Below are 23,467 nucleotides of genomic sequence, written 5' to 3'. Positions count from 1 at the left end.
AATAATAATAATAATAATAATGCATTTGAATTAGATACTTATGTACATGCTTACTCAATAGCCCAAACACTAATTATAAAGTAAGCACGAGCAATACAAACATAAACAAGCTGCTCAAATAAAATTCCTGGCTCTAACAAGTGGACGAAGCCCCTTTTGAGGTGGAATAGGAATTTACAAAAGTAATGACAAATTTTAATAGAAAATTTTAATGGATTTTATTTAATTATTTTTATTTTATTTTTGGTGGACTGCAGCGCGTGGTTTTAGCGCACATCAGAACAGTTTAGCAGTTTCGATACATTAAGACACCTGAAGATGGCCATTCATGTCCGAAACATGTTGTGTTAAATGGTGAAATTGGAGGAATAAAAAAGGAACAGTTGTTGCATTATTGACGGACTGTGGTATACATAGACGTTTTAATTAAAGATTTTCAACAGGATGCTGAAATACAGAATTATGAACAAGAGACCAAACAAGGAAGCCTGTGTAATTAATTCTGAACCGGCGCACCCCGAGCTTCTGCCGAGTGCACCACGAAGCGTCAAAGATATGATGATTATACAAAATAAAATGCGCATTTGTATACACTTTTTAAATTTACATTTGCAGCAAATGATTATCTTTCTTTTTACGACACTTGTGTATGTCTATAAATAAAGAGCGTTATTTTTAAAGGAAGGTTTATTTTCTTTTACGAATTTTGGTTCCATGTTCTAATTCTAGGGCTACCTAAAAATGAATGTCTGAAGTGTGTTATGAATACTGAAAGTTTGTAAATCTTTTAGACAATAGTAATAATTCCATCAGTGCAGTCATAAATAATAATAATAATTGACATGACTGTTTTGTCAGTCTCTCGAACAAGATTTCAGCAGGGTATGCCTGTGTGCCCGTAAGGTACAGAAGATTTTAGGACAGATATTTCGTAGCGTGTTCCTTTGTACGACAGCCACTCGGTTAAGACCCCCACTGTCGATGGATAAACCAGGGGACGTATATATTGTTCGGGGATAATGCATTAACACGGTTAGGAAAGTTATCCCTTTGCCAGACTTACGGAAACAAAGGACAGATCTATGAACACTCAGAAAATAAAACCAAAACTTCATTCCAACCGTTACTTGATGTTGCTGATAGTGGTTTGCCTTTTTTCTTTTTAGCCTGATTTCCTTTCTTAATTGAAATTGCCATGGTGTGTGACAGGGTCCCCTCGTTTCAACTTTCTAACCATTTGACCAGTTTTCACGAAATATTGTATGGATAGTATTCCATTAGAGGCCACCCAGACATCGAACCAGGGAACTCCCGATTACGATACAAGAATGCTAGCCACTACACCTCCACAATCAATAGCACTTATGATTATTCTTATATCTCATTCGATGTCATTTGATAACCATGCCAGATGATGGAATGTCATTAAATAACAGGAATTAACTATCCATATAGGCAATTTATTCAAACTAAAAGATTCTGTATTATTCGTACGAAGAACTTGGAACTCGCAGACATGAAAATGAGATGCATACAGAGCTACAGGGACCGAGGTTATGAAGAATCAAGCACCAGTTCCCACCCACGCATGTATGCGTAGGATCCAGAATTCTTTATTCACACGTGCCTCCCCCCTGTGTACAAGAACTGGGCGTGTGTACGTGTGCAAGAAGGAGCCTCAGCTGATTTTGAAACGAGAACAGTTGCAAGTCAGACATCCAGTGGTTCGGTCGATCTGTGTAAAATAATGTGTGCCTACTAGCGCCTCTACTGGAAGCACTCGTAAACATGTCGGTCTGCTTGATCGTATTAGCCACTTTGGTAAGTCATTTTGCCAGACGTTAGCAATTTGCACAATTTCAAGGTCAAGTCTGTTTTTCATAACAGCACTGCTAATTGATATTTTTAAATAGTGGAACATATGTCATTTAAATCACCAATGAGCTACTTTACAGGCGTGTCGCATCATTCGCGCATTTAACTGCGCGAATTCAGCCGTAAACGCTCGCAACAAAATAAATAAAATAAATTTAAACCCATCCCTCAAATAGTGTCGTCGGGGAAGAGGAAGGCTACCACCGAATTATTCAGGATGGATGGTGAATATTCTTATTTTATTCTTTCGTGCTTCCGATTCTGTATATTTTTACGTACTTAAAATGATACTACATTTTCCTGTGTGTGTGTGTATACATACATATTGCAGGGTATACACAGAAGCGTGTATTTTATGGGCAATTTAAGGGATTTGCGATGGTAATTATGAATGCGATTTGTGGTTTACGCTCCGTTTTCAGATCGTAACACTCGCGTAAGTTGCAACTGCACTGGAATTTCAGATAAGAGCCCGGGCGTTTACCGGTGTACCAATTTATTTCTGTGAGAATGTCAGTTGTCAGGAGCTTCAAATTTCGATGAATATCTGTGCTATTAAAATCAATATCGCACCCTCCCTAGATAAACATAATATTTCATTCTCGCACCAGTATGAACACATAATTTATGTAGAACTGTATAGAGATACCGAGCAACTTGGCCCTTGAACTTGTCTTATTTAATCGAAATATAATGCTGAGCAGTCATCCAGTTTTGTAGTAAATAATGGCCAATCTACGCCTAGATCTTCCAAATATTCATTTTTCTTCTTATTTTCCTGAGAAAACTTAATATGCATTCCTCTGCTCTCCCATGCACTACCAGGTGTATTGTCAAAACAATGAGATTGCTTTTGTACGAAATTATTTATTCAATTATTCGTCTAAATAAGCATTATGCCCTTCAAAATAGCACCCCTCTGATGCAATACATTTGGCCCAGCGAATTTTCCATGCCTTATAGCAAGACTAAAATTCTTCCCTCAAGGTTAAGTCCATATATAGATGAAATTATTGGGGATCATCAGTGTGGGTTTCGACGTAACAGATCAGCTACAGATCAGATCTTTTGCATTCGTCAGATATTGGAGAAAAAAAAATCGTTAAACAGGCGAGATGGTCTGTGTCAATAGGCATAATGACGCCGTTGTGAATGAATGGATTTAGGCTGATTTAGAAACTTGTGTATTGCGAATTGATACTCAAATTTGCAGTGTCTTTTCGTATCGTCCGAACTGAGCAACACGGTTGCTGTTTTAGTTAAGGCAGAAGTAAGTTTACTACCGCAGTTTATTTCAGTTACTGCTTATTGTAAGGAAATAGTTTCTAATTGTAGCCCGTAATTGTTGAGCTTTACTAGTATAGTTCTGTATCTGAAAATTATATCGAGAAAATTACTGGCTAATAGACCTGTTACAGTGGTTGAGACACACCCTGTGATACACAGTGCGCTATATCAGTTTTCTAAATAATTAATCTACAAAAATAAGTTTTAATGCCGGATTGAATTACTGTATTTCAGTCCATCCATAATCTTTATTGGTTAAACACCATGAAGCTAGAACAGGACGAATTTGTATTCTGATGTATAAGCAACCTGATAATATGTGATATAACAATTCACAGATGTATTCAATAGGATTATAAAATTTCAGCACTTATTAAGCCCGAGGATAGCGTAGTCGGTATAGCGACCGGTTACGGACTGGGCAACTGAGGGGTCGGAGTTTCGAGTTCCGGTAGGGTCAAGAATTTTCTCCACAGCGCCCAGACCGGCTCTGGGGCCCACCAAACCTCCTATCCAATAGGTACCGGGTGCTCTTTCCCGGGGGTAAAGCGGGAGGGGCGTGAAGCTGACCACTCCCCTCCAAACTAGTGCCGAGGTCAAGAAAATGTGGATCTATATATCCACTCCCCCATACGCCTTAATGGCGTAGTGCTTAATTAGTTGAGCACAGGGACAAGTTTACTTTACCTTTTACTTATTAAGCAGAAATTCTAAAATTTTAAAAGCTGCTAATCGTGTAGCGGTAATTTTAATTGTGAAGCAGCTGGTAAATTGACGAAGGAAATCAATATAGTCAATATGATCAATCATATACAATTTTAATCGCTTCTACATAATTTGGAACCCCTGGTCATGGCTGAACAGTGGCCGAAAAGTCGTATTTAAGCAATATATCATCACATAAAGTACTTTTCAAGCTATGTTACACACAGTTCCTTTACATTTGCAATAGATCCTCGTTATACACACGCCCCCCCCTCCTACATTGTCTCAAATGGCACTGATCTGTCACGTAAACCGAAATTACCTGTTCGAACCTACTAGTTTTATTATTAGGTTTCAGATGAGATAAATATAGCTATCTTGTAACGCTTTCGTCTTAAAAAGCCTTGGGTTTACGTAAATTTTCCCATTGCAGTACTACTACAATGCCGCAGAGCTTTGACATGAGATTAATATTGTTTACTGCGAATATACCTTAAATACATAATAAAAAGTGAAGTTACGTGAAACACGCGTGAGAACCTGCAAGATGGACAATTATATGCAAAGTAGAAATGTTATTGTCAGAGGCACAATGACAAAAGAAAACAGTATATCGACCTTGCAAAAGGAAAGCATTCAGTTACATAAGTATCCGAGAGCTTATATTATGAGCCAAGTTAATGTCCATGACCTAGTATTAGGAATTCGTGCATATTAGAGCCAATAGAAACTCAATCAAACCCCGAGTACGAGGTGCTCGAGCAAATGTCAGTTTTTGGAAAATTCTTTAATTCATTCTTGACAGTTCAGAAACGACCGTGGCACCATTATTATCTTATTTGTGCATTCCTTTACTGTGCAATCACGAGTACACTAAATAGCGTACATTCATACATGAATGAATTAGAAAGAATTTGGAAGGAAGCGTAATCGAGGTACTATCCCAGCATTTGCCTGGATGAACTGAAGAAAGGTAAAGTAAAAAACGTAAAGTTGTCCCTGTGCTTAACTGATGAGGCACTACGCCATGAAGGCGTATGGGGGAGTGGATGTATAGATCCATATTTTCTTGACCTCGGCACTAGTTGGAGGCGAGTGGTCAGCTTCACACCCCAGCCGCTTTACCCCCGAAAAAGAGCCCCCGGTACCCATTTTATAGGAGGTTGGGTGACCCCAGAGCCGGTCTGGGCGACTTGGAAAAGTGAAAATTCTTGACCGTACCGGGACTCGAACTCCGTCCTCTCGGTCGTCCAGCACATAGCCAGTGACTATACCGACTGCGCTATCCCGGCTCCTGAAGAAAACTACGAAAAACCCTCAGTCAGAATAGCCGCTGTTTCGGCCGACGTTCGAACAGACCACCTTCCAAAAAGGAGTCATGATACCAACCCTCTTGTCGAATGTTGACTTAAGCAGAACAAAGACGTAACACATACGCAACAGTCTCTCCAGTGCACTGATGCACTGATGCACTAATGCACTGATGTGTTGCCTAGGAAGCGAGCTCTCTAGTTCTCATATACAGTAACATAAGAGCATGAAACAGAAAGATAGTCAATCTTGAATTTGCTAGTACGTCTCTTCGTGAGACCGCCTCTGTGGTCTAGTGGTCAGAGTTCCTAACTACAGATCCAGAGGTCCAGGTTCGATTCCCGGCGCTACCAGATTTTCTGAGAAATAGTGGGTCTGGAACGGGGTTCACTCAGCCTCGTGAAGAATGAGGGGCCATTTGAAGGAAGTAGCAGCTCCGGTCTAGAAAACCGAAATTAACGTCCGTGGGGATCTGTTGCGCTGATCACGCGACACCCCCTGTCCGCTAAAGTTGGCACTAACTTACCCGACAAGCGGCGGTCGCTCGGTCGATAAAACCACGGAGTTTGTTTTTGCGTTCGACTCTTCGTGTCTTCACGTGAGCTTTCCTCTGTGTGTCTCATGTCTGTCCTTTCCTAGGTTATCAGTTCAAGGTATTTACCCGACGATTTCTATTTATGCACAACTTGCCTCACGCAGTAGACCTGTGACTATATATCTTTTTGCTCCGTAGTTAAGGGCGTTATTCTGAACATGCCAACATTTCTTGACCGCTGACAGTAAATTTCATCCAGAAGCAAGGAACAGATTACACTCGTTGAATGCTTTTACTTTAGGACCTTTTGTCTTCCCGTCTTTCATCTACAAATGTTGGGAGGGAGATAAACAGAATAATAACTTTGCTTGCAGTTTCGTATGGGTAAGAAACTTCGTCCATTGCTATAAAGTAAAAATATTCCTGAGGGTGTTTGAGAACAGGGTTCTGAGGAGACGGTTTTGAACCTAATAGGCAGGAATAAATAAAAGAGACTGGAGAAAAATGCAGAAGGTGCTTCACAGTCGTACTTTCCGCGAATATTATTAAGGTGATCAAATTAATGAAGATAAAATTTGTGGGACAAGTAGCACACGCGGGAGACATGAGAAATGAATACATAATCGAAAAAAACCGGAAGGAAAGAGACAACTTGGGAAACCTGGGGATAGAAGCGAATATTAATGGCTTTTAAAATAATATGGTATGATCGCTTGGACTGGATTCATCTGGCCCAGGATCGTGTTCAATGACGGTCTGCTGCTAACACGGTAATGGATCTTCGAGTTCCATTTAAGGAGGGAAGTTTCTGGACTAATTGAAGAAGTGACGTCACCCGAAGGCGGTCTCGTCTCACTGAAGTTGGTTTATAAATATGAGTGACGTTTAAAGATACACAGAATAGTTTATTTAAGATTTCAAATTAATGACAGCCTTAAGTGGCCCACAGCTATAGAGGGTTAGAATGGCTTCATAGATAAATTCTGAGGAGGCAGCGTTTCAGGTTGATTATGCTTTCACGGGTAAAGGTAAAGTTGTCTCTGTGTTTAATTAATTAAGCATTATACCATGAAGGCGTATAGGGGAGGGGAGGTATAGCTCCACCATTCTTGACCTCGGCACTAGATGGAAGTGAGTGATCAGCTTCACGACTCGGACACATTACTCCTGGGGAAATCGCCCCCGATATCCATCGTATAGGAGGCTGGGTGGCCCCCAGAGGTTGTCTGGACGCTGTGGAGGAAAGAAAAAACTTGCCCCTGCCGGAAACCGAACCCTGGTCGTCCAGGCTATAGCCCGTCGCTATGTCGACTCGTATGTCTTCATAGGATGAATAGTTTTTTTTTAGCTGCTCGATAAATTTATTTACCTCGAACACTTTAAGCTCATGTCTGTGTGTAAGATTGTACTGTCGGTTTTCACAGCAGGAGTGTGCAGTTAGTATCTGTTTCGAGTGACTAATCCACATCTGATACAGATGTTGAGTGTGAAGTTTGTTAACACCTCGTCGGGTCTAATGCAAAAAAAAAAAAAAAAGTGGCTCCAGTTCTGGGCGAATAATTTTACATATATTTATGGAAGAACGGTGTGGCTCAAGCGATTAGTCACACTGTTACAAAGACAATGGAGTCAAACCATGGTGTGATTTGAAATTAGATTTTAGCCATGGTTTTGGCTGTTTTCCAGAGGGTTGTTAAGGTGGAACCATATCCTCTTTACGCTCGACCCTTCAATTATACAAAAATGTCCTTTTTAGCGTTAACTGAGTCCTTCAGGTGATTTCCGATTGCAAAAGCGAAATTTGAGGCATGTATATGTTGGGTGTGTATCCTCAACTCTACAGTGAAGAGGCCACACCATGAAAGAAGTTCCAAAATGACATAAATATGTCATTTACTCAAAATTTAGCAACATGGTGGCAGATCGAATTTTTAAGAAGGACGTAGCAGTCCAGTTAGGCGAATTAATAGTGAAAGTTTTAGGATTTGAAAATCGTGAACTTTAAATGGAACTACCGACACGAAAACCGCTTTAAATATTCGCTATTTAAATTTTAAAACGTTCTTTCGAATTTTGTGTTTTGTATTTGTATTTGTAACATTTGGTAGTAGAGTTTTGTGTACTAGAGTATAAAAAAAAAACTCCGTGGTTTTAGTTCGCAAGCGAACTATAACGACCGAGCGACCGCCGTTTGTCAGCGAAGTTAGTGCCAACTTTTGCGGATAGAGGGTGTCGAGTGGTCAGCGCAACGAATCAACACGGACGTTAATTTCAGTTTTCTAGACCGGAGCCACTATTTCCTTGAAATAGCTCGTCAGTTATCCTCACGAGGCTGAGTGGACCCTGTACCGGACCCACTACTTCTCAGAAAATCTGGTAGAGCCGGGAATCGAACCCGGGACCTCTGGATCTGTAGCCAGGAACGCTGACCACTAGACCACAGAGGCAGTCAGTATAGTTCGCTAGCGAACTCAAGCCATGGAGTTTGTTTGTATTTGTAACATTTGGTAGTAGAGTTATATGCACTGGAGTGTACAAAATTAAAAACGATGGGAGCCGGACACAGGACTGCGCGAGACCCAGGCGTGTATTATCTTCGACCATTCGAACAATGGGAACATGGATTCGCGGCATTAACATATATCCGCTTCCTTTTAGTGCTTATGTTATCTTGTGTAAGTGCAGATTTTGCTATGGGCCGATTTCTCGTCCAAAGAATCTTCCAAACCTCCAAATTATCCATAGTTTCAGCAATTATTTCTGAAATGGCGCAGGCCAGAGAGACAAAACAGTGAAGGCTGAGGATCAGGAGGAGATGAGGAGAAGAAGAGGAGGAGAAGAGGAGAAGATGAGGAGGAGGAGAAGAGGAGGAGGATGAGGAGAAGAGGCGAAGATGAGGAGGAGGAAGGAACAAAATATTAGTTTAGCAAATGGAAGAATATCTAATACCATGGAGCCGAGTCCTTCTTGAGCCACTTAAGATATTCCTAGCATTTTTATGGAACCCGAAGGTTCATACCGTGTTCACAGTAGTCTGACCACCGTCCTGAGTCAGATGAATTCAGTTCATAGCCCGTCCCCGAACCTGTTTCTTTAACATCCATTTTAATATCCTTCGATCTAGGTTTTCCTAATTAGAATGATCAGTCAAGGAGGATGAGGTGGGCAGGGCATGTAGCACGAATGGGGAGAAGATGAAAGCAAATAGGATATTGGTGGGAAAACCAGAAGGAAAGAGACCACCGGGAAGACCAAGGCGTAAGTGGGTGAACAATATTAAAATGGATGTTAGAGAGATAGAATGGGATGGTATGGATTGGATTGATCTGGCTCAGGATAGGGATCGGTGGAGGGCGCTTGTGAACACGGTAATGCACCTTCGGGTTCCATAAAATGCTAGGAAATTCTTGAGTAGCTGCAGATTTGGCTTCTCCTCAAGAAGGGCTCAGCTCAATAAGTAAGTAACTAGGTTTTCCTAGTGGTCTCTTTCCTTCAGGTTTTCCTACCAGAACGCTGTACGCTCTCTTGTATGCACTCTACGTATAATGTCCATCTTATCCTCTTTAACTTGATCATACTAATAATATTTGGCGATGAGTAAAAGTTCTGAAGCACCAAATGGAAGAACACGCAGTTAAAATTAAAAATAGAGATGTAGTTACGCAACCTTGGCAGAATGGGCAGTAGAAGAGGCACTTAAACGTGTTTACAGTACAAAGCAGAGTGATATACTCTTATACATGGGAAGACTATTACATGTGACTATGAAGTCAGAAGCTGGCTTCCGCCTGGTAGGAAGAAGTCTTTGGAGCTATTACTGTAGACTCGAACAGCTACAGAAACAGTTCTGTCCTCTGGGATATAGCTCTATGTAGTCCGTTGAAAGTCAACCGAAATTTCGGAGGAACGTGTCGCCTCCATCTTCAGGGTCGCAGAATAAGCCAAATAAGAAACTAGGATAAAACACTGTTCTGCTTGTTACTTGTTTCGTGCTGGTTTCTTGCTTGAATGATTCTTCGACCCTGAAAATGGAGGTGATATGCTTTTTTGAAAAGTCAGTTGACTTTAAACGGACTAAAACTGAACTCCGTGGCCTGAGTCCGCAAGCGACCGCCGCTTGCCGGCAAAGTTAATGCCAACTTTAGCGGATAACGGTTGTCGCGTTGTCAACGCAACGAATCCCCACGGCCGTTAATTTCGGTTTTCTAGACCGGAGCCCGCTATTTACTTGAAATAGCTCCTCACTTATCCCCACGATGATGAGTGGACCCCATTCCAGACCCACTACTTCTCAGAGAATCTGGTAGCGCCGGAAATCGAACCCGGACCTCTAGATCTGTAGCCAGGAACTCTGACCACTAGACCACAGAGGCGGTCTACCTTAAAAGGACTACAAGTGATTATATCCCAGAAGATACAATTCTTCAGAACAACCGCTGTGAGAGCCTCAAATCCTACAACTAAACCGAAACCCCCTATACGTTGGAGCTCACAAAAGTGCCTGTGACATAACAAAGTTCCTGGGATATGACCAAGTTCTCGCACAGAATAACATATTTCTTTGTCACTGCAGTTGGTGTATGAATGTGAAATGAGTGGTGCTGACGTAAATGTAACATTCGGGCTCTGTGGGAAAGTCCACCGTACTGCCCTGTAAGCCTGTACTTGCGTAACTGTAGCCGCATTTTCCACTTGACTTGCGACAGTCTGGTGACGAGATTAGTAACGCCGTCTTCACCAAGTAAGTGCGCTTTCCCAGAAACGCATTAAGCAAGAGCACCAAACGGGAGTCCAAAGTGGGCGGCTATTACGAACTTCTGGGATGAGTTGATGCGCCTAAAATGGGCAACATGCATGGAGAACCTGTACTTACGCAATCCGCGTTCTTTAGTTTTATTCACGACAGGGCGTGAGTCCTTAAACAAGACTTCCTGATTACTGAGACTAGAATATTTCATCCATGCCAGTTGTCTTAATTACTTTGGAAGCTCTTGTTTCGGGGGAGAGCAGACTTTTTGGGAACAGGGACATTCTGGGGAACTGATAGGGTTTCACGAACCAAAACATAGAAGCTACACAGCTAAACCTGTTTGGAAATAAATTTCTTGAAGTATATGACAGTTCTTTTTGCGAAAAAGAAAAGTTAATTTGGTCATATTCGAATTCCGTTGTTTGTAATTACGGTAATAGAATTTAACAGTTAGAAACCTGGGATCGTGATTTCGAGTCCTGCTTCGAGCATTGATGTTTGTCCACTATTTTATCTTCTGTTAATCTTGTAATTGTGGGGGTTGTAGCTCCTCAATTTGTAGAAGAAATTATTTCATATTTAATTCTGAGACAGAACAGACTGGGGTCCATAAGATGCGGAAGTCGCCGAAACAGGATAAGAACTTAGTAATTATAACGGCTTATAATCGATAAACCGTACATTTAATTTCCTTTGTCTCATGGCGGAGTTTTACAATTGGTGTGTATGGGTGTAAACGAGACACAGATTAACCGTATAAATGTTTCGTCTTTTTGGCCTTTCTGGGAATGTTACAGAATTAAGTTCGCTAACTGTTACGTAATAGAAATGCTGACGCATGTCACATGAAGAGTTCTGCCTTCTGGGATATAACACCGTGTAATCCGTTGAAAATCAGTGGATGCTTCGGAAGAATATGTCACCTCCATCATCAGGGTCGAAGAATTACCCAATTAAGAAACCACCATGAAAGCAGGTTGCAAGCAGAGCAGGCTGTTTATAACAACCGCTGTGAAAACCGGAAGTCCTACATATGTCACACCAGTTTTCAACTATTCTGTGTTTTACGTAACCAGGAAAAGTTAAATTATCAACATGAACGTATTCGGTATCTCAGATTTGGTCACGTGGGTTACGATAATATGTATTCTGGTAAATGGCCACCAGCGTTTCGGAGGAACCCGCAGGATCCACCTCATGTATAGGATCTTCTACTCTGAAAATGGACGCAGCAGGTTCCTCCGAAACGTTTGTAACCACTTATCAGTGTAAACGGTATCCGAACTCCGAAACCCCGCAATATTAAATATTCACCCCTGTTGAAACTCAGAGATATTCAGCCTTCTCCCTCCAAACGAGAAAGAAACTGAAATGAAAAATACGAATATCTTTGTGTTTATTTGGGTATCTTTCTTTGAACAAGAGCGCTTTGTGGCTTCGTGGTTACCTTGAAGGTACCGGCAAGAGTTCCGAGAATAACGATTATATAGGGATTTATGTAGTTTTAAAAAATGTAAAGAATTTCAGGAAAATGAAGTTTTATTATTAAATATGTTGATCCATGCAAGAGATGAAGTGAGAGGATGTTAGAGAAAACTGCTTGAGGAGCTTCATAACTTGTACTCTTCTCCAAGTATAATTAGAATGATCAAGTCAAGGAGGATGAGGTGGGCAGGGCATGTAGCGCAAATGGGGGAGAAAAGGAATGCATGTAGGATATTGGTGGGAAAGCCAGATAGAAAGAGACCAGTGGGACGACCAAGGCGTAAATACGTGGACAATATTAAAATGTACCTTACAGAGATAGGATGGGATAGTATGGATTGGATTGACCTGGCTCAGGATAGGGACCGGTGGAGGGCGCTTGTGAACAGTAATGAACCTTCGGGTTCCATAAAATGTTGGGAAGTTCTTGAGTAGCTGCACAACTGGCGACTTCTCAAGAAGGGCTCAGCTCCATGAGTGAGTAAGCTACTGGAAGGATTAAATCAATTGAAAAATCGAATTACCTCATCGGGATTGGATCCAGCGACCTTCCGGCTTGTGGCATAGTGCCTCAACCAACTACGCCACCGAGTGCCCCCATTGGGGTGGGAAATAGGAAATTAATATAAAAGTTTGGTTGAAGAAGCTATGACGGAAAGGGATTACTCGACTCAGACGGAGCTGTGAAGATAACATTACATGGAATTTGATGTAGGTAGCTTACAAGAGTCGGACGCTGGGGATAATGGATGAAAATGTTCCATAACAGTACATATAACAATACTTATTCAGAGATATTGTTGTCAGAGCGAAGCTTCGTGTTCGCATGGTCGTCTGGGTCCTCCCTGACGAGCAGGTGCCCTAATTCAGGAGAGTCGTGCAAACTGTCATTCAACTGCAGAATAATTCTTATATTTCCTATGCGTTTTCAAACATATCGTAGTTTGCAATCCTGTATTTAAGCATCCTGTTGCATTACTATATCTAATACTGTTTATTGTGCTACACAATCCGTCAACAATGCAACAAATTGTTCCTTCTGCCATGCACTTTCACTTTCGACACAACATGTTTCGGCCCTAAATGCCCATCTTCAGGTGTCTTACTATGTTGAAACTGCTACACTGCACTAATATTGTCCGTTCGCAGCATATGAAGAGGCTGCCGCAATAAAACAACTGAAGTAAAGGACACAAATAAAAAAAACTGGACGACGCCCCCTTGTGTGTAATAAGAATTTTACAAAATTTAAAGGAAATTTTAATAGATTTTATTAATTTAAATTAAGCGAACTACTGCGTGTGCTATTTTAGCTCATACAAATTGACCACGAGTATGGCGTTTTAAATCATGAAGGGAGCAGTCGCATATGTGTCGAATGGACAATATTAGTACAGTGTAGCAATTTTAGCATTGTAAGATAGCCGAAGATGGTCATTTAGGGACGAAACATATTGTTTCGGAAATGTAAGTTTAAGGAAGAAGGAACAGCTGTTGCATACTTGAAGGACTGCGTAGTACAACAAACAGTATTGGATCTCGAAACTTCATACTGCACGTCGCTTTCTGCTTTCACATGCAAACTCGCCAAGGATTCCAGCTTGCAATGTGAGGTTATGTTATCGTACAAATCTCTTATGAGATATGTTTTGAATATTAATGGTTCTTTGGTGGATTAGAAATGTCGAAGCTCCTCATTATGGAGAAGGGGAACACGGTAGCCTAGTTGGTTGAGGCACTATACCACAAGCCCGAAGGTCGCGCGTTCAAGTCCCGATGAGGTCATTGGATTTTTTCAATTGATCTAATCCTTCCAGCCGCACTATGGCCCTGGGATCGACTCAGCCTCTAACAGAAATGAGTTCCAGGAATATTTTTTGGAGGAAAGGGCGGCCGGCGCGTAAGGCTGACAACTTTGCCGCCATCTGTGAGCCGATTGTCTAGAAAATGTAGGAACCTCAACATCTGACAACCCTATGGGCTTCCACGGCCTGTTACAGGGATACCTTTACTTACTTTTTACCTCATCATGCAGAAAAGTTGCACAATGAGGAACTTCATAATTTGTATCCTTCACCATACACTATTATATGAATCAATTAAGGATAATTAGATGGACGAAGAATGTAGCACGCATAGGAGCAATGAGATACTGATGAAAGAAATTAATCGAAAAGCCTGTGAGATCAGTTGGGATAGTTAAGTGTAGACTGGAGGACACTTAAAATAAATCTTAGGATGTGGACTACACTCCTCTACGCGTTTCAGCACAGGGTCCAATTCCGAGCGCTGCTGGGCACAGCCGAACGTTCCTGTCGACTGGATAGCAATCCTGCTTTTTATCTGAGAGGCCTCGTGTTCAAATGTCGGTCCAGGGATTTTTGCATACATCTCTGATATTTTTTTTAAGTTTATTTTAGTTTCATGGTATGGGGTGAGACTGAGTCAACTTGGTACGTCGGCCACTATTTGTCCTATTGTACCAGGCCCGGATGGTAGGCGAGTATGGAGCAGTTGGTGGAATGAGAATTGGCAGGGGAAACCGAAGTACTCGGAGAACACCTGCTCCAGTGTCACTTTGTCCACCACAAATCCCACAAGACCTGGCCCAGGCCGCGGAGGTGAGAAGCCGGCGGCTAACCGCTCGAGCTATGCACGGTCTCTGCATCTCTGGTAAGTCCCTTGTAAAAGTGGCGATGGGTGGTAGAATTTAGAAGGAAATTCTCGGCTCATAGCCCGTGTAAGCTCGTCACTTATCGAGAAGGATACTTACCCCCATACTCAATCCAGAGGCATTCCGATATTGGCCTTGAGAGGCGAAACTGAAGGTCAAAGCCATTATGAACTATGTGGAAAACGGAATTTGATCAAATCTCTTAGACTTACTAGTTATACACTAAGCGGCCTCCGTAGTCTAGAGGTAACGTTCCCACCTCATGACTCGTGGTACGCGGGTTCAAACCCTGAGGAGGTCATGGAATTTTTAAGGGCGGAAAAATACAGGGAACAAGTCCTCCGGGGGGGACTTTAAGCCGTGGGTCCCGTGTCGTAGCTTTACGGCACGTAAAAGAACCTCATATCTCCAAAGGAGGTCACTGAGCTAAATTCAAGGACATTTCCCGCCCAAGAGTAGTCTCTAACGCCTCTGATAGAGGGGGGAAGTATTATAGATACCGCCAAGCCAGTAGAGGCCGAACTCGCTGGCTCGGTCGTGACTGATGATACGCACCAATATCAGTAGGGTATAGAGACTGGTAGAATATCATAGAGGGAAGCACAATGGACCAATATTGGTCTCAGTGCATGGGGCAACCCACCCTCTCCAATAACTAAACTAACTAACTAATAGTTATACACTAGCAATTAGGTCTGTTACTTAAAACTGTCGGTCGAATCTTGAATTTATGCGTGCCGAGATATAGGAAATGTGTGCAATATCTGCGTGGCCATGATATTCCATATGGAAGTGCTAATGCACTGGAATTGATATTCAGTATAATTAGAGGTCACACAAGGCGTCCTCTGTCACACCCATTGACAGTGGGTAACTATGGCTTTGCGCACATGAATCGTAACTACTCCGGTCTTCTACACAGTAGACAATGCCATTGTTAACTGTAATTCGAACACATTCCGGGGCCTTCAACGCATATGAAATTTACATAGGGAGACACCATGATAAGAGAACACTGTCCTGACATGAGGCTTCTCGTGATTTTTCTCAGCTCCTTCACATAAATGTGGAATTGTACCTTAAATTAGGCCATGCTCGTTTTCTTCTACGTTCTTTTCATTCAATCAATACTGCAATCGTTCGATATGATACGATATTAGCAACAATAGAAGAACGGGAGTTACTCTGTGGTTCGTGCCGACATGTTATAAGCTAGGGGCGAGGTTAGTTGAGAGTTCACTGTGTGTTAAAAGAAAGAAGTCGTGAAACTGTTACGAAAGGAATCTATTAAAACTGATACAAACGAAAAGGAAATGGCGGTTGGACGCAATTAATATCTTGAGAGGTGAAAGTTCTCCATCCGGTTTGAATGAGGATGAAGTAGCAACTAGTGGAATGCCGCTAGGATATGAATGAACCACGCCGAGCGCCGCGTGTAACTGGATTTGAAGGTTGTCTTGACGATTAATAGATGTAAAATTTACAGACACACAGTCAGCACGGAGATTAATGCTTCAGAGTTCTTGATTCTGTTGATGAAATCGTAGCCCGGGGAATTTCGTGATTTACACAAATCCCTCAAGGCAAATGCTGAAAGGTTAAGTTATCCTTCTGTTACAAATATTAGGATCTGAGCCACGAAGACTTATGAGGGAGCGGAAATATTCATTCATTAATGACTCTACAGCCGTTTGTTGGGCCTTGGCCTGTTCTTCAATTTCGTAATTTTTTTTACACACTCGATAGGACCTTTTGGACGAGTGATCAGCCCTTCGCAAGGCCGCTACCTACACAGAGGACAACACAGAGAATAAACGCACACAGACATCCATGCCTTGATTGGGATTCGAACCCACGATCCCAGTGTTCGAGCAAGTGAAGACAGTTCATGCCTTAGACCGCACGGACACTGTAATCGGCTGAGCGAAAGTAGAGTTCTACTATTTTTAGCCTCCGCATTAGATACATATGAGGCGTCACTTTCACGCCCCGTCCGCTTAACCCTCAAGGAAAGAGCCGCTTGTGTAAGGTAAAGGTAAAGTTGTCCCGGTGCTTAATCAATTAAGTCTAAAGGGGAGTTGAGAATAGCTCCACCATTCTTGACTTCGGCGCTAGATGCAGGTGATTGCTTATAATTCAGGCCTCGGTCACTTTATCCTCGGGGAAAAGACCCTGGGAACCCATTAGATAGGAGGCTGGGTTGGTCCCAGTACCTGTATGAACACTGTGGAGAAGAGGAAGATGTGTTGCCCACGCCGGGAATCGAATTTCTTAGCCAATGCTATACCGACTAAGCTATCCTCGGTGCCCATTAGATAGGAGGTTGTATGGGCCCCAGAACGGGATGGATGTCGTGGTGGCGAGAAAAGTGTTTTGTCCCTGTCGGGACTGAAACCTCGAACCCTGTAGCCTAATCATTATATTGACTGAGCTATTCCGGCTCCCAAATGCTGTGATAGCACCTTGAGATAAACCGCGACTCTTTCACTCTACCCTTCAAAAACAACATCCACAACGAATATCCCATTCTACAGTACAGAGTTTGCGCAATAGTCGAACTATTTTTTTTATTTCTAGAGGGGTGGGACTAAGTCCCTTGTACTGCGGCCATTTCTGGCCTATTGTACCAGCCCCAGATGATAGGTGAGGGTGATTGTGGAGCAGTTGGTGGAATGAATATTGGCAGGGGAAACCGAAGTACTCGGAGAAAACCTGCCCCAGTGCCACTTTGTCCACCACAAATCCCACTTGACCGGACCCGGGATCGAACTCTGGCCGCCGCGGTGGAAAGCCAGCGAATAAACCGCTTGAGCTATGGCGCGGCCAATAGTCGAATTAACTAAAAAACAAAATAAAAAGGCTTTACACTCCTTGAAGCTCAGCACGAGGTCCTTACAGCGGTCCTACTTCAAGGCTAAGCTAATGTGATTACATTTGTTGTTTAACGGAGTTATATTAACTTTGCATGTTATTTAAGCCGAATAAGATTTCAGAGAAAGCAGTCTTCTGGGATTTGGCACCGTGTATATGTGGTGTTAACCGACGTTTCGTAGGAACGTATCACCACCATCTTCAGGGTTGAAGAAAAAGTGTAAGTAAATCTGCAAGCGACAACACCGTGAGACACGTCTGCTTTACCGTGTCTCACGGTGTTGTCGCTTGCAGATTTAACTATACTTTTTCTTCAACCCTGAAGATGGGGGCGATACGTTCCTCCGAAACGTCGGTTAACACCACATATACACGGTGCCAAATCCCAGAAGACTGCTTTCTTCATAGTCACCGCCGTGAAAGCCTCAAATCTTACAAGATTTCAGAGGATGCCACTGGATTTTTCAATTGACCTAAACCTTCTAGCCGCACTATGGTCCTGGGGTCGACTCAGCTTCTAACAGAAATGAGTGCCAGGAATCTCCCTGCGACAACAGGGCGGCCGACGCGTAAGGCTGACAACCTCACTGCTGTCTATGAGCCGATTTTCTAGAAAATATGAGAACCTCGGCATCTCAAAACCCTATGAGCCTCCACGGAATAACTTTACCTTTTATCTGTCACCTCCCACCCCAACAATTTAAACAACGTATGCATCTCGTGTCTGTGTCTGTAAACACACAGATCAATCAATCCTTATTCATGTGAGTGAGTGAGTGAGTGAGTGAGAAAATTAGTTGAAACTTCTATAGTTGGGATGTTCAGCAATAACTCCTATATAATTTATATAGGATTTGTATGTGTCTGGGCGCTTTCTTGTTGGTTTATTCATTTAAAGTACATACAGCACACATGAGTACATACGAAACGTAAATGGAAGGATAACAAGTGGATCTTGCGGACGGATGTGAGCTGAATAGTAATAGACTAGGAGAGCAAATTTCTATTGTTGACGAAACTCCGGGACACTGTGTACGTTGTGGCGAATATCTGTTGCCTGTTCAGTTAGTAGCTTACCAGAGAGTTAGTCGGTCAGCTAATTGTGATTATATTACTGATTACTGGGCCGTGGGCCCCAATAACATTTATTATGCATTCTTTGTACAGCGCGCGAAAAGAGCATGTATAGGTCCAGGTCGTTCTTGTATCCTGCCATCCATCCTCGTATTTCAAACATAATAGCTAGATGTTCGGTTTGTATGATGCACTGTCTCATTCTTCCTACGATCAATAATAACAATATAACGGAGACACGAACATGTGATGTAGTAGCGAAGATATCGTAACTGTGTTAACCACAGGAAGAGCATTGACCGTAGGAAGTGGCAGCAATTGTGACCATATTAAGAACAACAAAAATAATTTTCTTCTGTTTTCTTGTCATCACAGCCCTCTGTGTGAGTCTTCACCTAATCCGTGGTTCTCAATATGCGCTGTAGGTTTCGTAGCAGTAAAATTCTCCGGTGTGGAATTGTTAGCCTCACGCCCAACCCCAAACCTGGAGGACGAAGGACTGCACTTCACATGGTCTCTATCCTTTGAACTTTCTGGCATGGGTAGCTCTACCAGAAGCTTATGCTCCCGCCAGCATAGCTCTCCGGGTCATTGGGGCATGCGAACCTCCTCTCCACGATATGAGGGTAGTCCTCGAGTAGGAATGAAAAATAAAAGTAAAGGTATCCCTGTAACAGGCCGCGGAGACCCATAGGGTTGTGAGACGTATAGGTTCCCACATTTTGTAGAAAATCGGCTAACAGATGGCGGTGAGGTCAGCCTTACGCTCCGGCCGCCATTTGGTCCCAGGAAGAGTCCTGGTACTCATTTCTGTTAGATGCTGAGTCAACCCCAGAACCATAGTGCGGCTAGAAGGTTTAGGTCAATTGAAAAATCCAGTGACCTCCTCTGAAATCGAACCAGCGACCTTTCGGCTTGTGGCATAGTGCCTCAACCAACTACGCTAGCGCGTGCCCAGAATGAAAGTACTTGTAATAATTGTTTAAGTTTATGAAATTTGCATAGGGGAGGATCATACAGTTTCCGGGGTTTAGCCGTATGATTGTAACTACTTCATGTTAAAGCACAGGTGCCGAGTGCGTGCTGTGGTGCAAGTTAGGGCCGTGGTGAAACGATTGGATCTTGCTCCATGGCAGTGCACCCCGCCACATCTCCCTCGTAGTGCTGCACTTCCTGGTGAAGAACCAATTTCCATGTATCACTCAGCCGCCATATTCTCCGGACCTCGCTCCGTGCTACTCAAGATGGGGCTCGAAAGTTATCATTTTGCGTCGGTGTAGGAAATTCAACAGAACGTGACATGCTTTCGAATACGGATTCAGAATACCAAAGTTCAAAGAGCGACTACGGAAATTATGCACTCCAGCATGTATTTCACCTTTACAGTCTCGTTAAAATATAGGAACTCCCAACAGATTGTACCAGTACCAATACAGCAGGGTAAACATTTTAAACTATATCCTTGAAAATAAATGAGAATTAATATGGGTAGAAGAGGAATGGGCCCCATGATGGTGTCTCCACCATACTGTGGCGGTGGGGTTTGAGTGCTCCTGAGACTCTGAGAGCTACGCCGACGGTAGCGTAGCTACTGGTAGGACCACCCATGACGGACAGGTGAAGGGGTAGGAGCTAGACGAAGATGGATACCCTGGTCCTCAAGGTTGGGGGTTGGGCATGAGGCTACCAACCTCACAGCTGAAAAAATAAATTGTTTAGAAACCAGATAATCAGCCTCGAATGGTTGGATTGAACCAAATCGACATCAGCGAAGGAGAGGAGGGGGGGAGATGAAGAATAGAGAAGAATGGAGGAAGATCGTTAGGAGGACAAAGCTCACCCTGAGCTGTAGCGCTGAGGGGGAGGAGAAGAGGGATAGGAGAATGGAAATTTATATTAGAATATGTTCTTTTCAATGCTGACAACGACGCTACCTGTCGATAGCAAGAGGAATCACAACGCATGTTTCTCCTGTTTCATCCATTACCACAAAATTACTTCGAAGCAAGAAAGCAGTACTCATAAAAAGAAAACCATTACCGCGTTCTGAATGTCATTTGTTCTGCTGCCATTTTACGAGAATTCACTTCACCGTGACTGAGAACAATGTAAATAAAAAGCCTATGCTAATCCACCCGAGCAATTCCTTGATGTCGATAAGAAGGGCGTAAGTAAAAAAGTAATTACGCTGGAATAAGTGGAGTAAATACATTTCTACCGATAGGATTCCGTTATGTAGAGCTAAAAGCCTGGAACTTTAATTTGTTTTTGGTGTAAGTCAAAACTCATAATTTGACTTAAGCCCTTCTTACCGATGACTGACAGACTGTTCCCATCGTGAGGAAACTACTCGCGTTGGTAGTGCTGCTATTAATTGATTTAGTTGTGGTGCCAAACGAGGACAAGACACCGCCTATAATTGCTATAAGTGCGCCTTTTCTTTTGGAATTGCAGGAAGAGAAATTTTCAGGGAAATGTAACGAGTAAAGGATGGAGAAGCGCGAAACAGATACTAGATGGGAATAAATGAATTCAGAGATCGTTCGGCACTATTTCAGGATAGTGCCATATTTTCTTTATTGCTAGTGGGGTGGGACTAAGTCCCTCGTACTGCAGCCATATGTGGCCTATTGTACCAGCACCAGATGATAGGTGAGGGTGATTGTGGAGCAATTGGTGGAATGAAGATTGGCATGGGGAAACCGAAGTACTCGGAGAAAACCTGCCCCAGCGCCACTTCGTCCACCACAAATCCCACTTGACCAGACCCGGGATCGAACCCTGGCCGCCGCGATGAGAAGACAGCGACTAACCTCTTGAGCTATGGCGCGGCCTAGTGCCATAACAGTATAGGATTTTAGGTTCTGTCAGTGTTGCTTGTGAAGATGACGTCCGTTGAGAGTCAATCGACGTTTCGGAGGACAGTTCAAACGGACTACATTGCATTATATCCCAGAAGACAGAGCTCTTCAAAGCCGTAAAGGATTTATGTCCTTTCTAGAAAATTCGTTCTTTGTAAAGAGCAGGTCTTGGAGGTGGCAACAGGAATGCACTTTGCAAGTAATAGCTAACGCATAACACTGCATATGCTCACTGACAGACGGCCTGATGTACTCGTTAAATTCATAACATGCATTCTAGTTTCTTCGCCTAGGTTATTATTATTTCAAGCAATGGGTGCATAGATGGGGAGGCCATGTAGCACGAATGAGGGAGAAGGGGAATGCATATAGGTTATTGATGCGAAAGCCAGAAGGAAAGATACCACTGGGAAGACCAAGACGTAGGTGGGTGAACAATATTAAAATGGATCTTAGAGAGATAGGATGAGATGTTACGGATTGGATTTATCTGGCTCAGGATAGGGGCCAGTGGAGGGTTCTTGTGAACACGGTAATGAACGTTCTGGTTCCATAAAATTCTGCACAATTGACTGCTTCTCAAGAAGGGCTCAGCTCCATGGAGTTAGTTAGCTCAAGCTAAATGGGCTTCATTTTGAATGTCGTTCACTTCGGACGGTTACGTCATCAACGGTGTTCGCCTCACCGTCAACATTGTCTTCACCGTGATTATGATTATTATAGTCACAATCATCATCCTTATTCCTGTATTGTTCTTGTGATCTCGGAAACGTATATCAGGAAACTAGAATTTTAGGCGTTCAGTAGAAAGTAAGAAGAACGAATTGTATGGAGTCCATGTCTGTCCGTGTGTGATTTATTATCAGCCCCTTACACACCCGCGCACAAATTTTCACAAAACTTTATGAGAGACTTCCACTGAAAGTCGACGGTTCGGATTTTCCGCCATGTTGATCCATAAGAGTGGGTCACAGTGGCCGCGCGGTCTAAGGCATGAAATGTCTTCGACCGCTCGAACACTGGGATCGTGGGTTCGAATCCTACTCAAGGCATGGATGTTTGCGTTGAATCTGTATTTGTGTGTAGGTAGCGGCCTTCTGACGTGCTGCTTCCCAGTCCAAGGAATCGTACCGACTAAAATTAAGAAAGTAAAGTGAAAGAAAGTTCCACGGATGCCCTATGCTCCAAGTTGGAGCAACAGGAATAGATAGATAGAATAGATAGATAGATAGATAGATAGATAGATAGATAGATAGATAGATAGATAGATAGATAGATAGATAGATGAACGGACGGACGGACGGATTGATGGATGGATAGATAATAAAGCATGGTTTACACAAGGACACAAATGAATTTCTCCTCATATACCATAAAGAATTTAATAGATTTTGTTTAAATTTCATTCTTGAGACCAAAATTATCAGGCAATTCTAATTTTGTCAGAATGATATGGTATAGTTTCCATAAGGCCATAAATGGACTTTTCCATGTGTCCCATAAATTCTCTCGTAGATTTTGTTAGAATTCGGTATGTTATGGGAGACTCACTAATTTGCATTTAATTTTTTTCTGCTTTTGACCAAGCTTCACCAATTTCAAAGAACGCCATTGCTAATTCGGTCTACTACATTACGGCATACACGCCTTCCAAGCTCCCAGTTTGAGGTAATTCTAACAAATGTTGATAAAACCTACTACCGGTACGACTAAGCGGTATTGGCTGGTGACCTCAACGCTGGAATAGCACTGAACCAGTGTAATGAACCGCTGCATAGCCTAGAAGGAGCACAGGAAACGAAATTGGGAGAGATAAGTGGGCATTCCTTCATTTTCTGAACTTTCGAATACAAACGCATTTTGTCAACATGAACAGATTCATTGTATATAGATGTGAGAGAGGAAAGAGAATAAACTAATTAAAGAAGTTAGCTCATGCGGTAATGCTCCTGATTTGTATTTGGAGGTATCCGATTCGAATCTTGGCCGTAACACCTGCCATCCTAACTGACGGTATTCATTCTACACTGGAGGGAACG

At 42.6% G+C, this 23,467-nt stretch overlaps 1 protein-coding gene across 1 annotated transcript in view; it reads left to right on the top strand.

The window, feature by feature from the left end:
* The first annotated feature begins 1,708 nt into the window (after nt 1–1,708).
* The window catches only part of LOC111865656, a 59,489-nt gene continuing 37,730 nt past the window's right edge, over nt 1,709–23,467 (top strand). The window contains exon 1 of the mRNA XM_023853838.2: nt 1,709–1,821. Coding sequence (XP_023709606.1) covers nt 1,789–1,821 — 33 coding nt within the window. The 5' untranslated portion in view covers nt 1,709–1,788. The remainder of the gene's footprint in view (nt 1,822–23,467) is intronic.

Source organism: Cryptotermes secundus, unplaced genomic scaffold, assembly GCF_002891405.2.
Source record: "Cryptotermes secundus unplaced genomic scaffold, Csec_1.0 scaffold19, whole genome shotgun sequence".
NCBI classification, from domain to species: Eukaryota; Metazoa; Arthropoda; class Insecta; order Blattodea; family Kalotermitidae; genus Cryptotermes; species Cryptotermes secundus.
Note: the sequence above shows the minus strand (reverse complement) of the source record. Positions and strands in the feature narration are given on the sequence as shown.